This window comes from Hemibagrus wyckioides, linkage group LG19 (assembly GCF_019097595.1).
Source record: "Hemibagrus wyckioides isolate EC202008001 linkage group LG19, SWU_Hwy_1.0, whole genome shotgun sequence".
NCBI classification, from domain to species: domain Eukaryota; kingdom Metazoa; phylum Chordata; class Actinopteri; order Siluriformes; family Bagridae; genus Hemibagrus; species Hemibagrus wyckioides.
Genome location: NC_080728.1, coordinates 18220238 through 18240000, shown reverse-complemented (window position 1 = coordinate 18240000; position 19763 = coordinate 18220238). Strand labels below are relative to the sequence as shown.

The 19763-nt window shown below is 40.9% G+C and overlaps 1 protein-coding gene across 1 annotated transcript in view; it reads right to left on the bottom strand.

Annotated features, from left to right (window-relative positions):
* exoc4 (exocyst complex component 4) overlaps positions 1-19763 on the bottom strand; it is a 191918-nt gene that overhangs the window by 128418 nt on the left and 43737 nt on the right. Inside the window, exons 8-9 of the mRNA XM_058416708.1 lie at positions 13056-13201; positions 11886-11974 (exon numbers count right to left, since the gene is read on the bottom strand). Coding sequence (XP_058272691.1) covers positions 11886-11974; positions 13056-13201 — 235 coding nt within the window. The remainder of the gene's footprint in view (positions 1-11885; positions 11975-13055; positions 13202-19763) is intronic.

Here is a 19763-nt window from a genome sequence, read left to right as displayed (position 1 = left end):
AAATATCACGGAAATCAAAGCGTGCGCTCCATACGGGGGCTGGGCGCGCTATAACGTTTCTTAATTCTCATCACAGTATATAAATAATTATATTATAATACCAGTATATCAATAATAATAATAGTAATAATAATAATAATAATAATAATAATAATAATAAAAGCGCATCTTGTCAAACTGCTGCTCCATGACAGGGTTGAGTTTTGGAGGAAAGTGCACTCGGCCCTCTTCCTCATACATGAGCTCAAAGATGGCCATGACTGGCTAGAGTCACTGTGATTGACAGGGGGAGACGGTATGCCCCACCCACCAAGAGGAAAATAAAGAAATTCAATGCTGATCCGGTACCTACAATTTTCAATTTATTATTTTTTTAAACCCATTTGTTGTAATTATGATACATTTCTAAGGAATTAAATAAATAAATAAATAATTTCAAAACTTAAATAAATAAATAAATAAATAAATAAATAAATAATGAGGTGAAGCTGAGATTATTCATCACTCCCGAAATTTAAAAAAAATATATTTTTAACCCATTTGTTGTAATTGTGACACATTTGCAAGGAAATAATTAATTAAATAATAAAATAAATTAAAAAAAATAATTTTTAAAATTTGAATTTAATTAATTAATTATGAGGTGAAGCTGAGATTCATCACCCTCCTAATTTTTTTACATTTTTTTTTAACCCAACTGTGACATGAAATAAAACTTGACATGTGAACCTATAAATAAATAAATAAATAAATAAATAAATAAATAAATAAATAAATAAATAAATAAATGATGAGGCGAAGCTAAGATGATTCACCACTCTCCTTAATTTTTACATTTCTTTTTATTATTTTTTTTAACGAATAAAGCCCCCCCGTTTGTGTTTCGTGGCCATGATTACACTCTCGCACCACGCCTTCGTTTGACTCGTTTCACAAAGCTAAATAAAAGCCTCCGTTTCCAATCAAACACTTATTCCACTAAATGCTTCTTTCTCTAATCAGCAATGGGCCCACTGCAGTTAAACTGCTCTCAACAGCCCTCTGATTTGATGTGTGTGTGTGTGTGTGTGTATAGGTAGTCTATCTGTTTCACCCACCCCTCCACCGCCGTCCTCCACCTCCCTCCATTCTTTCTACCTCCCTCCATTCTTCCTCCCTCCATCTCTCCCCTCCAATCACCCCAACACAGATTAAAGGTAAACATGCCTGTGACAGGCGCAATGACAGCCTCGCTGCTGATTAAAATTAGCGCGGGTTGGGAAACACACACACACACATATACACACACACACACACACACACACACACCCCCAAATCCCTTTTCTTCAGTACTTGATTAGGTGTGTGCCCTCTGTCAAATAACAGCAAAGGCAAACCCAACCTCCTATTTACATAGAAAACACCACAAAAGACTGAACAAACTGCTGCCTTTCATACTGTGAATACAAAATAATCTGCTATTATTGCTATTTATTGGCACCCTGCGTGAAAAAATGAGCACAAATGTTTGTTTAGAATAAACACCATACACCATTTCTATACAGCGGATCGAATGTTCGACTCGTTCAACAGGAGAAACTCCTCGCTTTCATTAAAAATTCCTTTTTGTTTATTTTTAAATGGATAATAGTGGGCAATTGATGCTTTTGGGGGCCATTTTGTGTCTGGAAGCTTCATGAATTCTTTAAGGTATAATGGTATTTTATCCAAAATCCTCGGAATGCCTTCGTGAGGAGCGTCAAACTCACCCCCAGACAGAGCTTCTCAACCAAGACGATGAGGTTAAAGACTTTTATTTTAAACCAGATAGAAATTGTTTGCTGCTTGTTTTTTTGGTCTGAGGGCTGAAGACCTTCTCATCGCTCTCATTAGTAAGAAATTTAGCAAGAAAAAGTAGTTCTATTAACTTTTACAGACAACTCGATATACGATTAATGAATTATAAAGAGAAATGATGACCTGGGCATCAGGTCCAGGGTTTATGATGATCCCTATGATGTTGTTTGTTGGGTGTTTTCTTTAACACCAGCTCACACGCAGGTGTGTAGCATCAGGGCTGGTTGCGAGAAGAACAAGCTGCCGTTGCTAATACTGTTTTTTAATTAATAGAAATTACAAATGGCTCCTTTAATGTTCAGTGACCAAGTTTTCAAAGTACCAGATGTGATGATCATGAAACATCATGGCTTTTGTTATTGTACATTAAACAAACCTTGTGACAGATTCTACAGAGAACCTCGTCAAGAAACACAGCAGTTGGTCCAGCAGAAGGCCGTGTCTTGTCTTTTCCTCCATATTTACACCATCCATCAGTACGCGGCGGCGCGTCCATGCGTTATTACCTCCTCAGTCCATTTCAGGCGATCACGTAGCGTCATCATTTCGGCTCTCGGCTAATTCAATCAGCTCTCGGTGATGAGATCTTTCTCTGGATTTCGCTAGCGAGAGTCGGCATCGATATGAAGGGGAGAAGAAAAACAACGACGACGACACGATCAAAGCCGTAATGTTGTTGAGGTAATAATCATCCGCTGCAATAAAATTACCGCCGAACAAATGGAGCGAGGAACATCCGACCGGGCCGTTCGCCATCTGCCTGACGTCTTCACGGGCGGCAAGAAGATTCAGAATCGAGACGCCTCAACTTTATTGAATAGCGGCGAAATAAATAGCAGGTTTCTTGATTCCTAAAAGATAAACGATTCAAAGTTAATGCTTTTTTCCTCTGGTATACCTGGTTCGTCGATTTCTCTCTGCAGGCTGAAACGTGCTCTCAGAACGACTTAAAATAATAAATGAAAGTCTTAGAGATGAAAAACACTGCACTTTATAAAATGTCTGAGAATGAACAGGGTGGACCACAGCCTTGTTTTGTGCACTGTGTGTGGCGTGTGACTACAGATGACTGATTATACCTGAAACAATTAACAGTGTAAGAAGCCTTTAAAGCTGCGGTGGGTAAAGTTTCAAGGTCTGAAATAATCATATAATATTTTAAACACAAAACTAACAGAAAGCATACAGCAATAGATTAAATAGTAATCTGGATCTGGTTAGTTTACGCTACATTTTGTGGTTTTCTGGCCCTGAAATAAGCTCCACCCCCCAGCCATTGTGTCTAATAAAGATGCCTGTGATTTCAGGTGTGGTTTGGTTTGGCAGGTAGACCTTGTTGTCCATGGAGTGGACTGAACTTATGGTTCTGCATCAAGGGCCACCTCAAGCTTACTTGAGGCTTTTAATTTCCTCTTGTAATTCCCCAGGCAGGCAGTAGAGGGCGCTATAAATTACACACTGCTCCTCTAAGAAAATGAAATCAAATGTCCAAAGTGGTCAGTCCCTAAATCCCTAAATCAGAACTGCATGAAAAATGTTAACAACTAAAACTAAATCTTGTATCGTGTGTGTGTGTGTGTGTGTGTGTGTTGATTTCATGTTAAAGGCTAGAACGAGATTCTGAATAAAACCACATCAGCATTATGAGAACTTAAACGCTCTTCAACTTATCTTGTGTGTCTCTGACGCGAGTTACCTGAAGATTTGTTAAGAACGTCATGATGACTGTATCGGGAGCGAGCGTGAAGAGGAAGGAGCGTATGTGTGTGTGTGTTAAGAGTGGGCACAATTATGAAAGTCAATCAGCAGCCATTGTATCCTGAGAAATCTTCACGAGTGTCTCAGCCACACCTCCTTCCCGAGGCAAACTGGTGACCCTTTCTTCTATTATCATCTTCCGGGCTCGTCATTGGCCGCCGTAAAAGCGTGGTGATTGTGTGTCATTTACGCCAACAATTACCGTCTAACAATGCTTTCTGTCCCGCTCGCCTCTCTAGTCCTCTTTCTCTCAGAAAGGCTTGATTGCACACTGTCTCTAGCCTTCATCAACAGATAGAGGAGGCTGGGAAACATCAATGCATCAATCCTGAGGCCAACTGTTGGAAGATGTGGATCAATCAAATCTCAAACAAAAGGTAGAATGAGAGAGAGAGAGAGAGAGAGAGAGATTGGGGAGGGGTAAGGAACAGGTTTAAGGCCTCGCTGCAGGAGCTCCAGCAGAAACAAGTATTATGGAGCAGCTGCAGAAGCAAAAGACCCACCAAGAGACCAAACTAAACTGCAAACAAAGCTGATATTTTCAATCTAATTAAGTCTTAAATAAAGAACAGATCATCCCCGGTGGTACACAGGTGCATAAATACAGGGTCCAAGAGCCAACAATGCACTTTCGCTTCTCTCACAAATCATCTCCAGTGAGCAAAGACACATCATGACCGGCCACATGGCCGGTAATGATTTAATGCCACAATAGATCAGAGGGGCATTTAAAAGGAGCGGTACATGAATCTACCCCTGCTTACACACTTACTATCTTTACACCCTGAAACAAACCAGAATATAGCTACAAAAGTAGCTTCCACCTGGTACACCAGCTAAAATGTTAGCATCCACAGCCTCCGAGGTGAGAACTTAAAGCACCAAGCACTCTTCAGGACTAGTCCACCAGACGAAGGGCAACACGATGGACCACACGGTCATTAGGATGGTTTGTGTAAGACTGAGCAGATTAGTCACATGACATGGTTGTCCACTGTGCTCCCAAGTGATCACACTGTAGTAAAGGTGTTCATCAACAGGTGGATCAAACAAGTCTCCAACAAACAGGAGGTAGAATGTGAGAGAGAAAGTGTGATGAGGAACGAGTTTAAGGTTTCGCTCCAGCAGTACCAGAAAGTGACGGCAGAAAGGTAAAACAGAAATCTGTAGATCAGGTGTATGAATCAGGACGGTGGCTGACAGGCGAGTCATACCATGGCCATATTTGCTCTCATGGATCTCCAATCACAGAGACACGTTGCCAGTTGCAAGCATCAGTCAGATAATGTATGCGAAAGATGTGAATATAATTGGCCTACCATAATCCAGTGGTTAGAACCTTCAGCTACGGAGCCCAAGGACCCATCGAGACGCCAGATGGAAACCCGGCGACTGTATAAACCTCGCACTGTTATCTGAGGTGAGCAAGGAGTAGCTTGGTGGCGTTGAGGTATTGGGCTAATGATAGGAAGGGTGTGAGTTTGAATCCCAGATCCACCAAAAGCTGCCACTGCTAGGCCAATCATTATCCAATCGGTATTAATGCATTAATATTATTACACTCTGTGTGAGTAAGAGCTGGAGTTTTCACAAGAAAACTTCCTTTCCCAGTGGAAGAAGCGATACGTTAGCAGTTAGCATCATTTCGTCTCTTTTACTTGAATCCCGGGCCATTTCTGTTAATATCACCCACAATACAATAAATATTGATGCGAGAAGAACGTGAGCCATTATGTATGCATGTATGGATGGATGGATGGATGGATGGATGATGGAGAGAGAGAGAGAGGGAGGGAGGTGAGGGGAGGTGAGGGAGTGCATTCAGGCTGGTGGACGGGTCTCTGAAGAGAAGGAGCGGTCGTAGGATTTTAACTCCGCGTGGCCGTTTAATTCTCATGCAATTATCGACTTTTCTCCAGACGAAGTTCAAATTCATTTCAGGCACCAATTATTTATATAATAAATCATAATAGCGAGGTTAGCGCAAGTCAGGTATCGATCCACTCCTTCCCAGCTGATCTGCTGTTTTGTTTTGTTTTTTTTCCCCCCTCTATAACACAAAACGATCGGGCGCTCCGTATCGGCTACTGTATGTTTATTTCCTGGTCTTCAGGGAGGGACTGAGGATCTGAGCACTGAGGCCATGTTGTACGGGGCTCAGAAGTCAGATACTTATTATGTGGAGAACACCAAGGCCTAAGGACAATCAATTTGCTGCACAAAAACACACACACACACAATTTGCCACAATTAAATCGGTTAAATCTGACGGCAAATATTTTGTATATTCTCATGACCGGACCTACAGATATAAACCCATGATAAATCCCACCCACTTTATCACGACCTGGCGCTGTTGTGGGTCTTAAACGAGACGTCGGTGAAATATTCTCTAATATGCTTAAGCATTTCTATCACCGTGAGAAAAAGGTCTAAAGACTGTGCTCTCTCTAATCTCGCTCTCTTACATCTTACATCACACAAACACACACACAAACTCTTTCCTCCGGTGAGACATTTTTCCATTTGCACCTCTCCTGCTCCATTGTGCTTCACAAGACTGACAGAAAACACTGCTTGCTCTCCTGCGGACCGTTCTCCCGACCCGCCGAACACAATCTCCCTTCTCTCCGGGGAACGGAGCTATTATGCATAAACAAGATTGTTAATACCGAGTTCTCGCTCTAGCTCTCACTCAGCTTTGTTGTGCCTAACCCTCTCTAAGACCTCAAGTGTAAACTTAATATATATTTTTAAAAAAACAGCGTTTAGAGCAAACTAGGGATCTGTGACTAGCCCCGGTTCACACCGCGGACTCCTGCCTTCCGATTGGTCCGTGATACGTTTTATGATGCGTTCACTTTTCCCGAACCGCGCTCCATTCTTCTCGTTAGCCCGAAATCCAGTCGTTACTCCTCCATTATCCAGGCGCGCTTCGAAGCCTGAAAGAGTGTCACGTCTGGAGAACGGGCGCAGGACACGGAGAGAGGGATATGCAGATGTGGCCACATGTTGAGTGGTAATGAACCCTTCGGATGGAAGTTGCGGATTAATTGAACTGTATAAGTCATGCTCGAGCTGAGAAGGCTGTAATTAAGCTTCAGAGGCTCGTGTGTGTTTTTATAATAACTACCACAGCAGTGCCTTCGACGCTGTCCCCGGGGGAAAAGAGGCAGAAAGCGAGAGAGGAAAGAGAATGAGAGCAGGGAGAGAGAGAGAGAGAGAGAGAGAGAGAGAGAGTGACATCACACACACACAGCCATAAAGCCATTTTCCTCAGACAGGAACTGATTAAATGCTGCATTATTCATGATGTTTGATCTCATGATGTGTAGATTTTTACTCCGTCACAGGAGCTGATGCGCCAAACACAACACACTCAATTACGATGTATAACACATCCGCGGCTCTGCCTCCTGCTGCGTCTACGCTACGTAAGCAACAACACACGACACGCCGCGCAGTTACACACAATAATCCACGCTGGAATGATGTTCTTAGGCTTTGACGTGAAGCAAAGTGTAGATCAGCGAGATCTGGAGTTATTCCACTAACAACAACTTCTTCTGGCTTTTCCCTTCAGGGGTCTCCACAGCGAATCATCTCTCTCCACCTATCCCTATCTTCTGCATCCTCAACATTTACACCCACTAGCTTCATATCCTCATTTATTACATCCATATACCTCCTCTTTGTCCTTCCTCTTTGCCTCCTTCCTGGCAGCTCCATGTCCAACATTCTCCTACTAATATACTCACTCTCCCTCCTCTGAACATGTCCAAACCATCTTAATCTGTCCTCCCTAACTTTGTCCCCCAAACGTCCAACATGAGCCGTCCCTCTGATGTACTCGTTTTTCCACAGGGTTTGGATTTATAACAAATAATACTGTAAATGCTCTTGTTTTCACTGACGTTAAAGCAGATCTCTCCGTTTCTCTCTCTCTCAGAAAACTGAGAAAAATCTACAACTATAATAGTTATTATTTTTCTTTTTTTTTTTAATATTACAAATTTATTACAAATATTTAGGAGCGTCCAACATTCGAGTCCCTGACCGTTTGTCCCTCAAGGATAACATCAGAATAAATAAAAATCAGCATCTCATGATCTCCTGTGTCCTCTGCGTCTGTTTTGAGCTTGAAACAGGAACTTGTATATAAATAAATAAAATGTTGCTCTCATAATCTTATAACATAACTGTTATGTTAATGTTATAACAATGTTATAACTGTTAATAACTGTTATAACAGTCACAGACTTTATGGAACGTCATTGCTGCGCTCATCAGAGGAAACGCTGAAAGCTTGTCTTCTTACTAATACAATGAAAAGCTGATTTCAATTTTTTTTTTAATTTATTTGTTTACTTGTTTGTTTGTTTTTTTGTTTATAAACTCCACTGTCTTGAACACTTTTCTATACTGGGAAACTTGTTGTTTTCTTTTCTATGATAAACACATTTTTTGTTTTGATTTATTCCAAACGTAATAACTGGTTGTAGATTTTGAGGCACGTCCCCTGTCCGAGTCCCTGACCACTGCCCGAGTTCGTCCCAGCATGTCCCCTGTCCGAGTCCCTGACCACTGCCCGAGTTCATCCCAGCATGTCCCCTGTCCAAGTCCCTGACCACTGCCCGAGTTCGTCCCAGCATGTCCCCTGTCCAAGTCCCTGACCGCTATCCGAGTTCGTCCCAGCATGTCCCCTGCCCGAGTCCCTGACCACTGCCCGAGTTCATCCCAGCATGTCCCCTGTCCGAGTCCCTGACCACTGCCCGAGTTCGTCCCAGCATGTCCCCTGTCCAAGTCCCTGACCACTGCCCGAGTTCATCCCAGCATGTCCCCTGTCCGAGTCCCTGACCACTGTCCGAGTTCGTCCCAGCATGTCCCCTGTCCGAGTCCCTGACCGATATCCGAGTTCGTCCCAGCATGTCCCCTGCCCGAGTCCCTGACCACTGCCCGAGTTCATCCCAGCATGTCCCCTGTCCGAGTCCCTGATCACTGTCCGAGTTCGTCCCAGCACGTCCCCTGTCCAAGTCTCTGACCGCTACCCGAGTTTGTCCCAGTATGTCCCCTGTCCGAGTCCCTGACCACTGCCCGAGTTCGTCCATCTCTCTCTGACATCTTTCTCTTTCTCTCTTGCTCTTTTTCTCTCTCTTTCTCTGACAAATCCTCCCCCCCACAACTCTCTTTGACATCTCTATCCCCCCCCCACAACAACTCTCTCTGACGTCTCTCTCTCTCTGACAAATCTCTCTCTCTTTCTCTCTCTCTGTCTTTCTTTTTCTCTCTCTCTTTCTCTGACAAATCTCTCTCTCTTTCTGTCTCTCTCTTTCTCTCTCTGACAAATCTCTCTCTCTCGCGCTCTTTTTCTCTCTCTTTCCCCCAACAACTCTCTTTGACATCCCCCCCCACAACAACTCTCTCTGACGTCTCTCTCTCTCTGACAAATCTTTCTCTCTTTCTCTCTCTCTATCTCTCTCTGTCTTTTTTCTCTCTCTCTTTCTCTGACAAATCTCTCTCTCTCTCTCTCTCCCCCTCCCTCTCTTCTTTACAACTCTCTCTCTCTCCCTCTCTCTGACATCTCTCTCCCTCCCTCTCTCCCCACAAACAACTCTCTTTGACAACTCTCTCTCTCTCTCTCTCTCTCTCTCTCTCTCTCTCTCTCTCTCTCTCTCTCAGACTGGACTCTGCAGAGGTTTGTCTGATTCATGTTTGCTGAATCACAGTGAGGTTTCTTCTACCTTATTATACATCCCACACGGGTAAATAATGCAGCAAATTCGAACAAAGTAGTGGGTTTGATCCTTTGGCGGATGAAATACACCCAGAGCCGAGAGCGTTATTTGGCCATTCAGTGAGCCGGGCTCTTCCTCTGCGAGCTTAATTAAAGCCTCAGTGAAACATTTCTTCACCGGTCTCCAATTCACATTTCTAATCTAGGTCTTCAGAAACCCTTGAATGGCTCTTATGACGGCAGGATGAAAACAATGACTTCCCGCACGTCTTCCCTACAGCTCTCGCTAAACTTATTTCAGTTTTTAAATGATTCTGCTCCTTCAATCTTCTTTCCCTCTATTCACCTCTCCGACTGAGGCCCAGCGCTGGCTTTTGTGACAGGCTAAATGAAAGAGGGAAATCTCATCTCCTTTTTATAACGCTTCCAGGCACTCCACCGTCCAAATATTTTTTTTTTCTTCTGTTTCACTCTTAAGAAAAGAAACGCTGAAGGGAGACAAAAATATGTGGTGTGAAGAGACTGTGTGTTGTTTCTGTATCAATCTGTGTGTTTCTCTCGCTCTGTTTTTAAAGGGCATGGTCGTGACCGCTCTACAGTATGAGTATGATCTAATAAACCTTCATCAAGCTGCAAAGAAAACAGAAACACTTAAAAACTACGGCGTTACTGAATTCTCGAATCTGATTGGTCGGAAGCTCCGACAGCTGTGTTGTTTATTGTGTGTTTAGGTGTTTATTTAATGTCTGTGGAAGGAGTCTCCAGTGTCAGAGCTCTGTAACAGTCGGAGGTAAAGAGGGAACCGTTTTAAAAAGGAAAGTCTCTAACACAGGAACATATTTGTTTGAGGGGGAAGAGAGAGAGAGAGAGAGAGAGAGAGAGACAGACAGACAGACAGAAAGAGACAGACATAGAGAAAGGGAAAGACAGGGAAAGAGACAGACAGACAGACAGAGAGAGAGAGAGAGAGAGAGAGAGAGAGAGAGAGAGACACACACAAAGAGAAAGACATAGAGAAAGACATAGAGAAAGGGAAAGACAGGGAAAGAGACAGACAGGCAGACAGACAGAGAGAGAGAGAGACAGACAGACAGAAAGAGAAAGACATAGAGAAAGGGAAAGACAGGGAAAGAGACAGACAGGCAGACAGACAGAGAGAGAGAGAGACAGACAGACAGAAAGAGAAAGACATAGAGAAAGGGAAAGACAGGGAAAGAGACAGACAGGCAGACAGACAGACAGACAGAGAGAAACAGGCAGAGAGAAAGAGAGAGAGAGAGAGAGAGAGAGACAGACAGACAGACAGACAAGCAGACAGAGAGAAAGAAACAGACAGAGAAAAAACAGACATAAAGAGAGAGAGATAGACAAGCAGACAGAGAGACAGAGAGTGACCGTCAAACAGACAGACAGACAGACAAGCAGACAGAGAGAGAGCAACAGACAGACAGACAGAGAAACAGACAGACAGACAGAGAGAGAGAGAGAGAGAGACACAGAGACAGAGACACAGACAGACAAAGGGAGAGAGAGATACAAAAATACAGACAGACAGAAAACTGATAACATTAGTTTTTTTGCAGATGTTCCAGAACCTTCATCGCCCCTATAAGTGCTCCACAGTGTACAGCTGCAGTGTGTGTAAGGGGATCTATTGTAACTGTAAGGGGATCTATTGTAACTGTAAGGGGATCTATTGTAACTGTAAGGGGATCTATTGTAACTGTAAGAGGATCTATTGTAACTGTAAGGGGATCTATTGTAACTGTAAGGGGATCTATTATAACTGTAAGGGGATCTATTGTAACTGTAAGGGGATCTATTGCAACTTTAAGTTCTGTGACAGACAGAAAGCGTAAATCGTGAGAGCTCTCTCCTGTAACTCCACACAACAAACACAAATCACTGTGGTGTAGCAGGAATAAAACACCTCTCAGCATCACCAGAGGATTCTTCTCCTTTAACAAAAACAAGCCTTTTTGGATGGAGAGAATCAAAACTTTTTTCTTTCTTTTTTAAGGTCTTTATTTACCGACAAGCATCTGTCTTTCACTTCTCACTTTCTCGGCTTTCTTTTTTTCCTAACGCTTCTCTCGCTTCATCATTTCGCACAGCTTGTGAGAATCTGTGGAATTGGGTGCAGGGAGGAGGAAGAAAAGAGGGGGGGCACAAGCACCACTGTCAAGCACCACTGATTGAAACTGCAAGGTCATCCTGATGTGAGAGAGAGAGAGAGAGAGAGAGAGAGAGTACACGAGGAGTCGAGACACTCTCTGGGGTGTCTCTCTCACTGTCTCGTCCCTTCATATGCGTGCAGGGAATAAATAAATAAATAAATAAATAAATAAATAAATAAAAGAAAGTGTCAAAGAAGAAACACCAGGAATAGAAGCCATGAGCAGTAAATAGCAGATACATATCAGAGGGCAGCTTTTTCACCTTGAGGACTTCATGATCTTTCTTTCCTCCTCTCCATCATCATCATCATCACCCTGCCCTACTCCTCCCTCCCTCCCTCCCTCCATTCTTCTACCCCTCCCTCATCCTGGCTCCTCACCTTGTAGCTCTCCGCTCTTGCTGTAAAGTTCTCGCCGCTGTTCTCGCAGGTACGCGCTCATGCTTATGGCGTGGGAGGACGACTCGAACCTGTGGAAAGAGATTCGGGCGTGAGTACGAAAGTTTGTGCGCCCCTTTGCATTGGAATACACAGAGATTCAGTGAGTGCTACACTTCATACAGATCCAGTAAAGGATTTATACTCGTTAGAAGAAGAAGGAAGAAGAACAAGAAGAAAAAGGAGAAAAAGAAGAAGAAGCAGAAGAGAAAGAAGGAGGAGGAGGAGCAGAAGAAGGAGAAGAGGGAGGAGAAGAGAAAAAAGGAGAAGAAGAAGAAGAAGAAGAAGAAGAAGGTGGAGGAGGAGGAGAATAAGAAGGAGGAGGAGAATAAGAAGAAGGAGGAGGAGGAGGAGCAGGAGAAGGAGAAAAATAGAAAAAGGAGAAGTAGAAGAAGGAGGAGGAGAAGTAGAAAAAGAAAGAGGAAATGAAGGAGAAGAAAAAGCAGGATGAGTTTAAGAAGTAGGATGAGAAGAAGAAGATGATGATGATGATGATGAAGGAGAAGAAGAATATAAAGAAGGAAAAGAGGAAGAATAAAAAGAAGGAGGAGAAAAAGAAGGAGGAGAAGGATGAGGAGAATACAAAGTAGAAGAAGGAAGAGAAGGAGAAAAAGGAGGAGGAGGAGAAGAAAAAGTAGAAGAAGGAAGAGAATTAGAAGAAGTAGGAGGAGGAAGAGGAGAAGGAGAAGAAGGGGGAGAAAAAGCAGAAGACGGTGGAGAAGGAGTAAAAGAAGAAAAAGAAGGATGAGGAGGAGGAGAAGTAGACAAAGGAGGAAAAGAGGTAGAAGAAGCTGAAGGAGGAGGAGAAGGAGAATCTTCAGTCACATCTCTATTTCTACATTATAATTTTCACATACATCAAATCATATCATTCTCCCATCATCCAGAAAGAGCAATCTGCCTGAGAGTTAAAGCCTGGCTTAACCGTTCCTGTCATAACAAACACGTGTTGATTTATTTTAATGAGAAGTAATCTTTTAAATACCGAGAATGGATCCATCAACAAACTAGTCCCGAAAGACGGAATGTCTTTCACACACGTTAAAACGGAGCTGAAATGATGTTAAACCTCTTGTAAAGGTCACTACGTGCGAGTGTGTGAACTGTACTCACTTGAACAGGGACTGTTTGGGTCGAATCGGTTTCTTCTTGGCGAAAAAGGCTCCGAAGTCTCCGCCGGTGCTGGCGTAGGAGAGCTGGGCCGAGGGTTCGGCTGCACTGCGCGTGTTCTTCACGTCCAGGTAGTCCATCAGGAGCAACTGCGGGGAAACATACACACACACAAGCTAAGATCTATGACGACGGATTCCATCAGAAACCAGACTTCACACGTCGCAATACGAATGATCCTCATGACCCGGATCGGTCAAACCCGATGATTGACTTTGTTTAAAAAGGGCAAAGCACCAGGCATAAATATCTGTTATGAGCAGCTCTGACAGACGGAGGAGAAAAAAATAGCTAAAGTTAACTTTCCGACAAATTAGCCCGCTGATTTCGGAGCGCTCTATAATTTAGTGGCCTAAATGACGTGGTCCCGCATGCGAGGGAACGGAATGACACGGCACATGGAAATACATCTAGACTCTTAATGGCATGATTAAACCTGAAAAAAAATGGTCTCATCCACATCCATCAAGCATCAGAGGGAGCAGAGACAGCTCTATTTGGGCCGGCCTCGGAACTAGCAGGTTACGGCGGAGTCAGTGTATTAATTACTAATGAACATCTGATTCAGTGACAGCACGAGCTGAGTATGTAACACCCCTCCCAACCCCACCACCACCACCCCCCCCCACTACTACGACTTAATTAAATGCCAACGGCTGCCTGATGAAGGAGCTTCAGCCTACTTAAATTACATTACGCTGGATTTTTAGAGGAAATTAAGTATTAAAGGCGACCGGAGTAGGCAAGAAGAGGAAAGGAAAAGGCGGATGGGGGTAAAAGGAAAAAAGGAAAGAAAAAAAAAAGTCAGAGGGTCAATCAACAGATGCATGGCTACTTTGTGTGGGTGTGAAAAAGAAACCCAGGATCAATGATGTTATTTCCCGTGCTAGAAAGTCCTGAACGAAGTGAGTTGTTGAACTGGTATAAAGTTTTGTTTTCCCCTTGAGCGTTTCCATCACCCCCCGAAAAAAACGAAAAATTCGGAATGGTTTGGAGTATTGACCCGTGAGCTCTCCTGCTACCGAGCTGTAAAAGTTTTCACCGTTCATCGTATCCTTGGGCCATCATTAACATCCCGTCAGCTACTTGAATAAAAAAAATAAAAAGTATGATTCTGGTGTTTTATTTACTGCAACTATCTTCCAGCTGGTGCTATGAATCTGTAACTGTGAAGTTTATATCCCAAAGTCACCTTTAAGTGCAGAGATAACGTGGTGGACGCTTTAAAAGAAGGTTTCATGCTGAGAACAGCGTGAGCGAGGGGACGAGAAGACTTTCTGCATACGATAAGTTTTCCTTCCTTTTCAACGGAGAACAAAACGATTTATTTATCTTCAGAGCCGATCAGGGGTCAACGCTGGATCCGGAGCCCGGCCCAGGAACCAAAGACGATGGACACAAGAAAAGAAAAGAAAAAAAAAAAAAAAAAGATACATTTCGACCAAAAATAAATAAAATAAAATCTGCCAAGAATCTGCTTTATGAAAACAAATATATTTGACTAAAATGTTAATGGAAATGAATTTAGTATTTAGACTATTTTTCTAAAAAAGGAAGCAGCAGTAAAAACAGTCAGTACAACAAATAAATAAATAAATAAATAAATAAATAAATAAATAAATAAATAAATAAATAAAATAAAATAAAATAAAATAAAATAAAATAAAATAAAATAAAATAAAATAAAACAAAATTTAAAAGCTCATTAGATAAGTGTGACTTCACCAAAGTTTGATCAAGTTGCTGGATATCCTGCATGTCTTCACCAAAACAGAGAAGAACATGCAAATAAGTAAAATAAATTAATAAATAAATAAAAATCTTTATTGCGAATAACATGCTTTACGAGTGCTTTGCGAGACGAGCAAAAAATTTCTAAGAGGAAGGAGATTACGGTAGAAGTTCACGAACCATTGAGAAGCATGAACAAGGTGTACGCGTAGCTGACCTCGCAAAATTTTATATTTTTATATTTTATGATGTTTCATTTTTAATATTTATATTGTGTATTAATCATTGTTATTTATTTCAGATATTAGGGACAATAATTTGTACATAAAATACCATTAAAAATGATTTTTTAATTTTTATATGAATATTTTTGGGTTTGTGGAAAGGATCATCCGACTATACATTATTTCCTATGGGAAAATTCGCTCTGCTATACGAGCTTTTTGGATGACAAGCACTTTTCCGGAACGAATTATGCTTGCAATCCAAGGTGGGATTCCAAAAATGGGAATTTTTTTTATTTTATATTTAGACTACTTTCAGTTAAAAAAGTAAGCAGCAGTAAAAAGAGCGAATGAGTAAAAACGTCATCATGAAAACAAAGAAGAGCTCTTATACACTCTTATACTACAGATTTCATATTGTAAGTTTATAATTCTTTAAAATCTGGCAGTAATTTTGTTTCTCTGTAAGACGTGGGCGTCTTTCGGTGGAGAAAAATTGGAATTTTTTCCGTTTATAATTTTTTGGGAAAGTTTTCAGAATTATATGTGTATATATATTTTATATTTATATATATACATACATATATATATATATATATAATATTTTAATATTATATAATATTTATTAATATATAACAAAATTTAAAAGAAGAAAAGAAAAGAAAAAGAAAGTTCTTTTTTTTTCAACCTGGAGTATGAAGATTCAAAGAAAACCCAATTATTGCTTTTTGTTTGTTCTTTATCATTTTAATAAGTTTTCATGTTTCAGTGATTCCACGTGAACTCGTCATGCTCCTCGATAACATCACGGCTTTAAACGCACTAGTTGCAGACTCCTCTCTGTCTATCTGACATGGTTTTATATAAAAGGTAAAGTTCACTGAAGTGCCTCTCCATTAATTATGCCATCGTCGTTGAGAATCACAACCTCTGACCCATTTAATAAAGAGCCCCAAAGAGAGACCTTTCAGCTGAAAGAAAAGAAAAGAAATCAAAGCCATGAGGAAGAGGCTGAATCCCCTACGAATCCCACCAATGTGTTTTTTGCAGGTTGTTTTTGGACATTTCGTAACAGCTGGTTTTAACACAGGAGGGAAAGAGTGAGACGAAGAAGCAGAAGAAAAAGAAGAAGAAGAAGAAGAAGAAGAAGAAGAAGAAGAAGAAGAAGAGATCGATACCGGAGGTTTGTTCTAAGAAAAGAGCAGACGATCCTGAGAGAAACAGCAAGTGCTTTTAAGCTTCAGACACAACACTGAGCTCGAATCTTAAAAAGTCCACACGCACTCGTTTTAGGGGGCGGGGCTAATAATCGTATGATTGTTTTTACACCTTCCTTCCCAACTGATTGCACTGATTCCAGGCTTGTGTTAGGTTCATCCATATGATGTTTTATCATTATTGTCTGTTGGTTCCTACACAGTAGTGCTGTTCTTGTATAAGAAGGTTTTTAACCAGAATGAGAAAAAAGTTTTCCGAGTCTAAGCACTCGCACCACAAAGGGAAGCTAATGATATTTACATTTCTGGCAGACGCCCTTATCTAGAGCAAATTACAATTAATCTCTTTTTCAACTGAACAATTAAGGGTTAAGGGCCTTACTCAGGGGTTTCGAACTCACAACATTCCTATCAGTAGTCCAACACCTTAACCATTAAGCTACCACATCCCCCTATGACAATGCTGCAGCTCCTGAAACAGGAAGTAACAATCACGCAGCACCAAGACGTGTTCAGAGAAAGAACACCATTATCATAAGGACCAGAAATCAGACTACCCCTACTATACTTCCAGCAAAAGTACAAAACTCTTGTTACAAACAGAACCAAGCCTAACTAAAACAGCTCTAATGATCTTGAATATCTTCGTCGGTGCACACTTTAAGGTTCATTATAATCAAAGGGATAATACTGTAGCTGCAGGTCTGTACAGCCAGGCGAAGGTTAATCAAAACAAACCCTAAAAAGCCCCTGCAGTTTGTCAGGAAAGAAGCGTAATGAGTGCAGAAAAGCATTGCGCTTCCAATCTATTAGCCAACAAATCAGGATAATTAAATCAGAGCACAATGCTGAAGGAGTTTCAGGTGTGTACATTCACTCCTAACGTCAAGCACCAATAAAGTGCATTAAGAAAATTAAAGAAAATTGTGAGAATTTTTTCCTCACACTTCAACCAATCCAGAGTGAAAAACAATTTGTATTTGCTTTTAATTCGTCCTTGAAGATAAAAAGAGTGTTTCAGGAAAAAAATAAAAACATTTGTATATAACAAGAATAAATAAATAAAATTAATTTTGTAAAAAAAAATTAATAAAATTAAAAGAAAAAAAAAGTTGCAATAAATGGAGAAAAAAATAAAAGGAAAAAAAAAATTGTAGAAATATTGCAGGTCAAAATCTCTGCTTGCATATTTATGGGAATCTTGTCATGGGTTTGCAAGGTAACTTTACCAGAATTTTCTAGAATGAATTTTTTCCCTGTTTTTTTTCTTCTTTTTTTGCATTGCTGACATCGCAAAAGAGGCTGTTGAAGAAGCGACTGATCATAGATGCTACAACAATAAGCGATGAACTAATTCATCTTGACGGTAAATGATAAACCATATGATGCGTCAATTTTCAACGGTGGAAGATTGCTGTGGTATAAGAGGAATAAATCACTCAAGTACACATTGTTATTAGAAAGGTATTGACTCCGGGTTGGTAGCAGTCTCAGTTCAGTCTCTAAGCTGTATGTTAAACTGATACAAGCTTGATAAAGGTGAGGAAAGTGTCAAGGTCATTAGTTACCAGATGCTGAGACACTTCATCTTACTTCATTTCATTCTGAGACAGAAAGACAGAAGCTAGGGCTAATCAAACCACAGCAAAGAAATACACTGCTGTTTTCGGTTTAAAGGTCACATAACATTACAAGGACAGCATTTTGTCATCTCTGAAACATTGCTAAATAAGAAATATAATACAAAATCATGCTCGTGCTTCCGTTCCACTCTATGTTATTGTCTAAATATCTCACCAGATGGTCCAGTAGGTGTATAAACATGCTCCAGTTAGTCCAGTAAGAGTCTACGAGAATTGATGACATATCCTCTATTTTATCTGTACAACACTGACTACTAGTAAAATGTAGCACTGGCTGTAATATGGTCTGAATTATTCTGTTCTTATATAATCCTATGCAAGATACAGGTTCTTTATTAGTACCTGTAATAATAAAGACTATAGCAGATATAGAGCTTTTCCTTAAAAATCCCCCAGCTCTTGGAGAATCTTCTAATTAGTGTTCGGGACTCGAGGTTAAAAAAATGATTTGTTTAGTCAGATATTTTTGTTACACAGTTTTTCTCTGTGGTGGTGATCATTCTGGTTTGTTAAATTTTGTCTGGTTTGTTGACCCAGAATTCCTTTCTATAAAATTCTAACTAATATCTACCTAACGCTTATGTTCTTTCTGGAATGTACCACACCTAAAATTGATTTAATACGATGAAATATTTGATAAAATCTTGGTATTTTACATGTCTGTGAAATGGGGCAATACTTCTAGAGTTTACAGTATATGTTTCGATTGCATTCTTCCTCGCAAAGTCGTTTTGTTCCAAAGCCTTAAATGTAAATAACATCAAACTGCCATTTGCTGCACAATATTACACATATACGGGTTATACTCATAGGTTTATATCTATATTTCTACCCAATCTATTTATTATACTGCCTTTAAGCAAGCTGGTGCAAAATATGTTGATCAAAAACATTTATATAATCATTCTTTCTGGGTTTCCTGTTTCGGCTACGTTGCCATCGTTACAGTTCCCGCTCTCATGCTCTGACGACGTGAGCGACAGTAGGATAAGAGCGTACTGAATCATATCTCTCAAACTATAAATGAACCACTGCTGGCTGATGTGATGTGTGACGCTTGTGCCAGATCCTGACACACTCGTGACTCACTATCTACTGAGTCCTTCATGAATAACCTCAAGATTCACACTTCCCAAAACAGTTCATAACTCATAATAGTTCATGGATCCAGCTGACCCAAATGTGCAGTCATCATAAAGACTCATCCCAGAACTGAACATCTTTTCAATATACAGTGGAACCTCGGCATACGAATTTTCACCTTAAGAATTGAAATTTGTGATGGTGGCGTGGGCGGTCTGTTCTATTTTTAGCCCAAGCTTGGTGGCACCACTTCTTGTGAGGAGCCTTGACATGGAATGCTTGGCTTGGGTCAGTTCTTTGTAATCAGCCATACAGTTTACATACGCTTTACATTGGTCATATTTTTGGGTGGCTGGAATGGATTATCTGTATTTACATTATTTCTTATGGAAAATTCATTTCACAAACATTTTCACCTTAAGAACTCACCCCCAGAACGAAATCACTTCATATGCCGAGGTTCCACTGTACTAAGTGCTGCTGGTCTTTAGTCTTCTACACCTGTATGCTGTAATGATTTATTATCCCTCAATTCGGGGTCACCCTGAAGAGCTCAGTTTCCCTTTCTCCTCAAGGTTTCCTTCCTTCATGTCATCTCAGGAAGGACTTCCCTGCATGTCTTGCACATTAGAGATGAGAGTCGTGGTTGTTCAGAGAAAGAAAGGGTCCGTTTTTAAAAGGACAACACAAACAAAATCTAAATTTTAATTGAATTGAATATCAGCAACTAATGAGACACTGCCACTTTTTTGC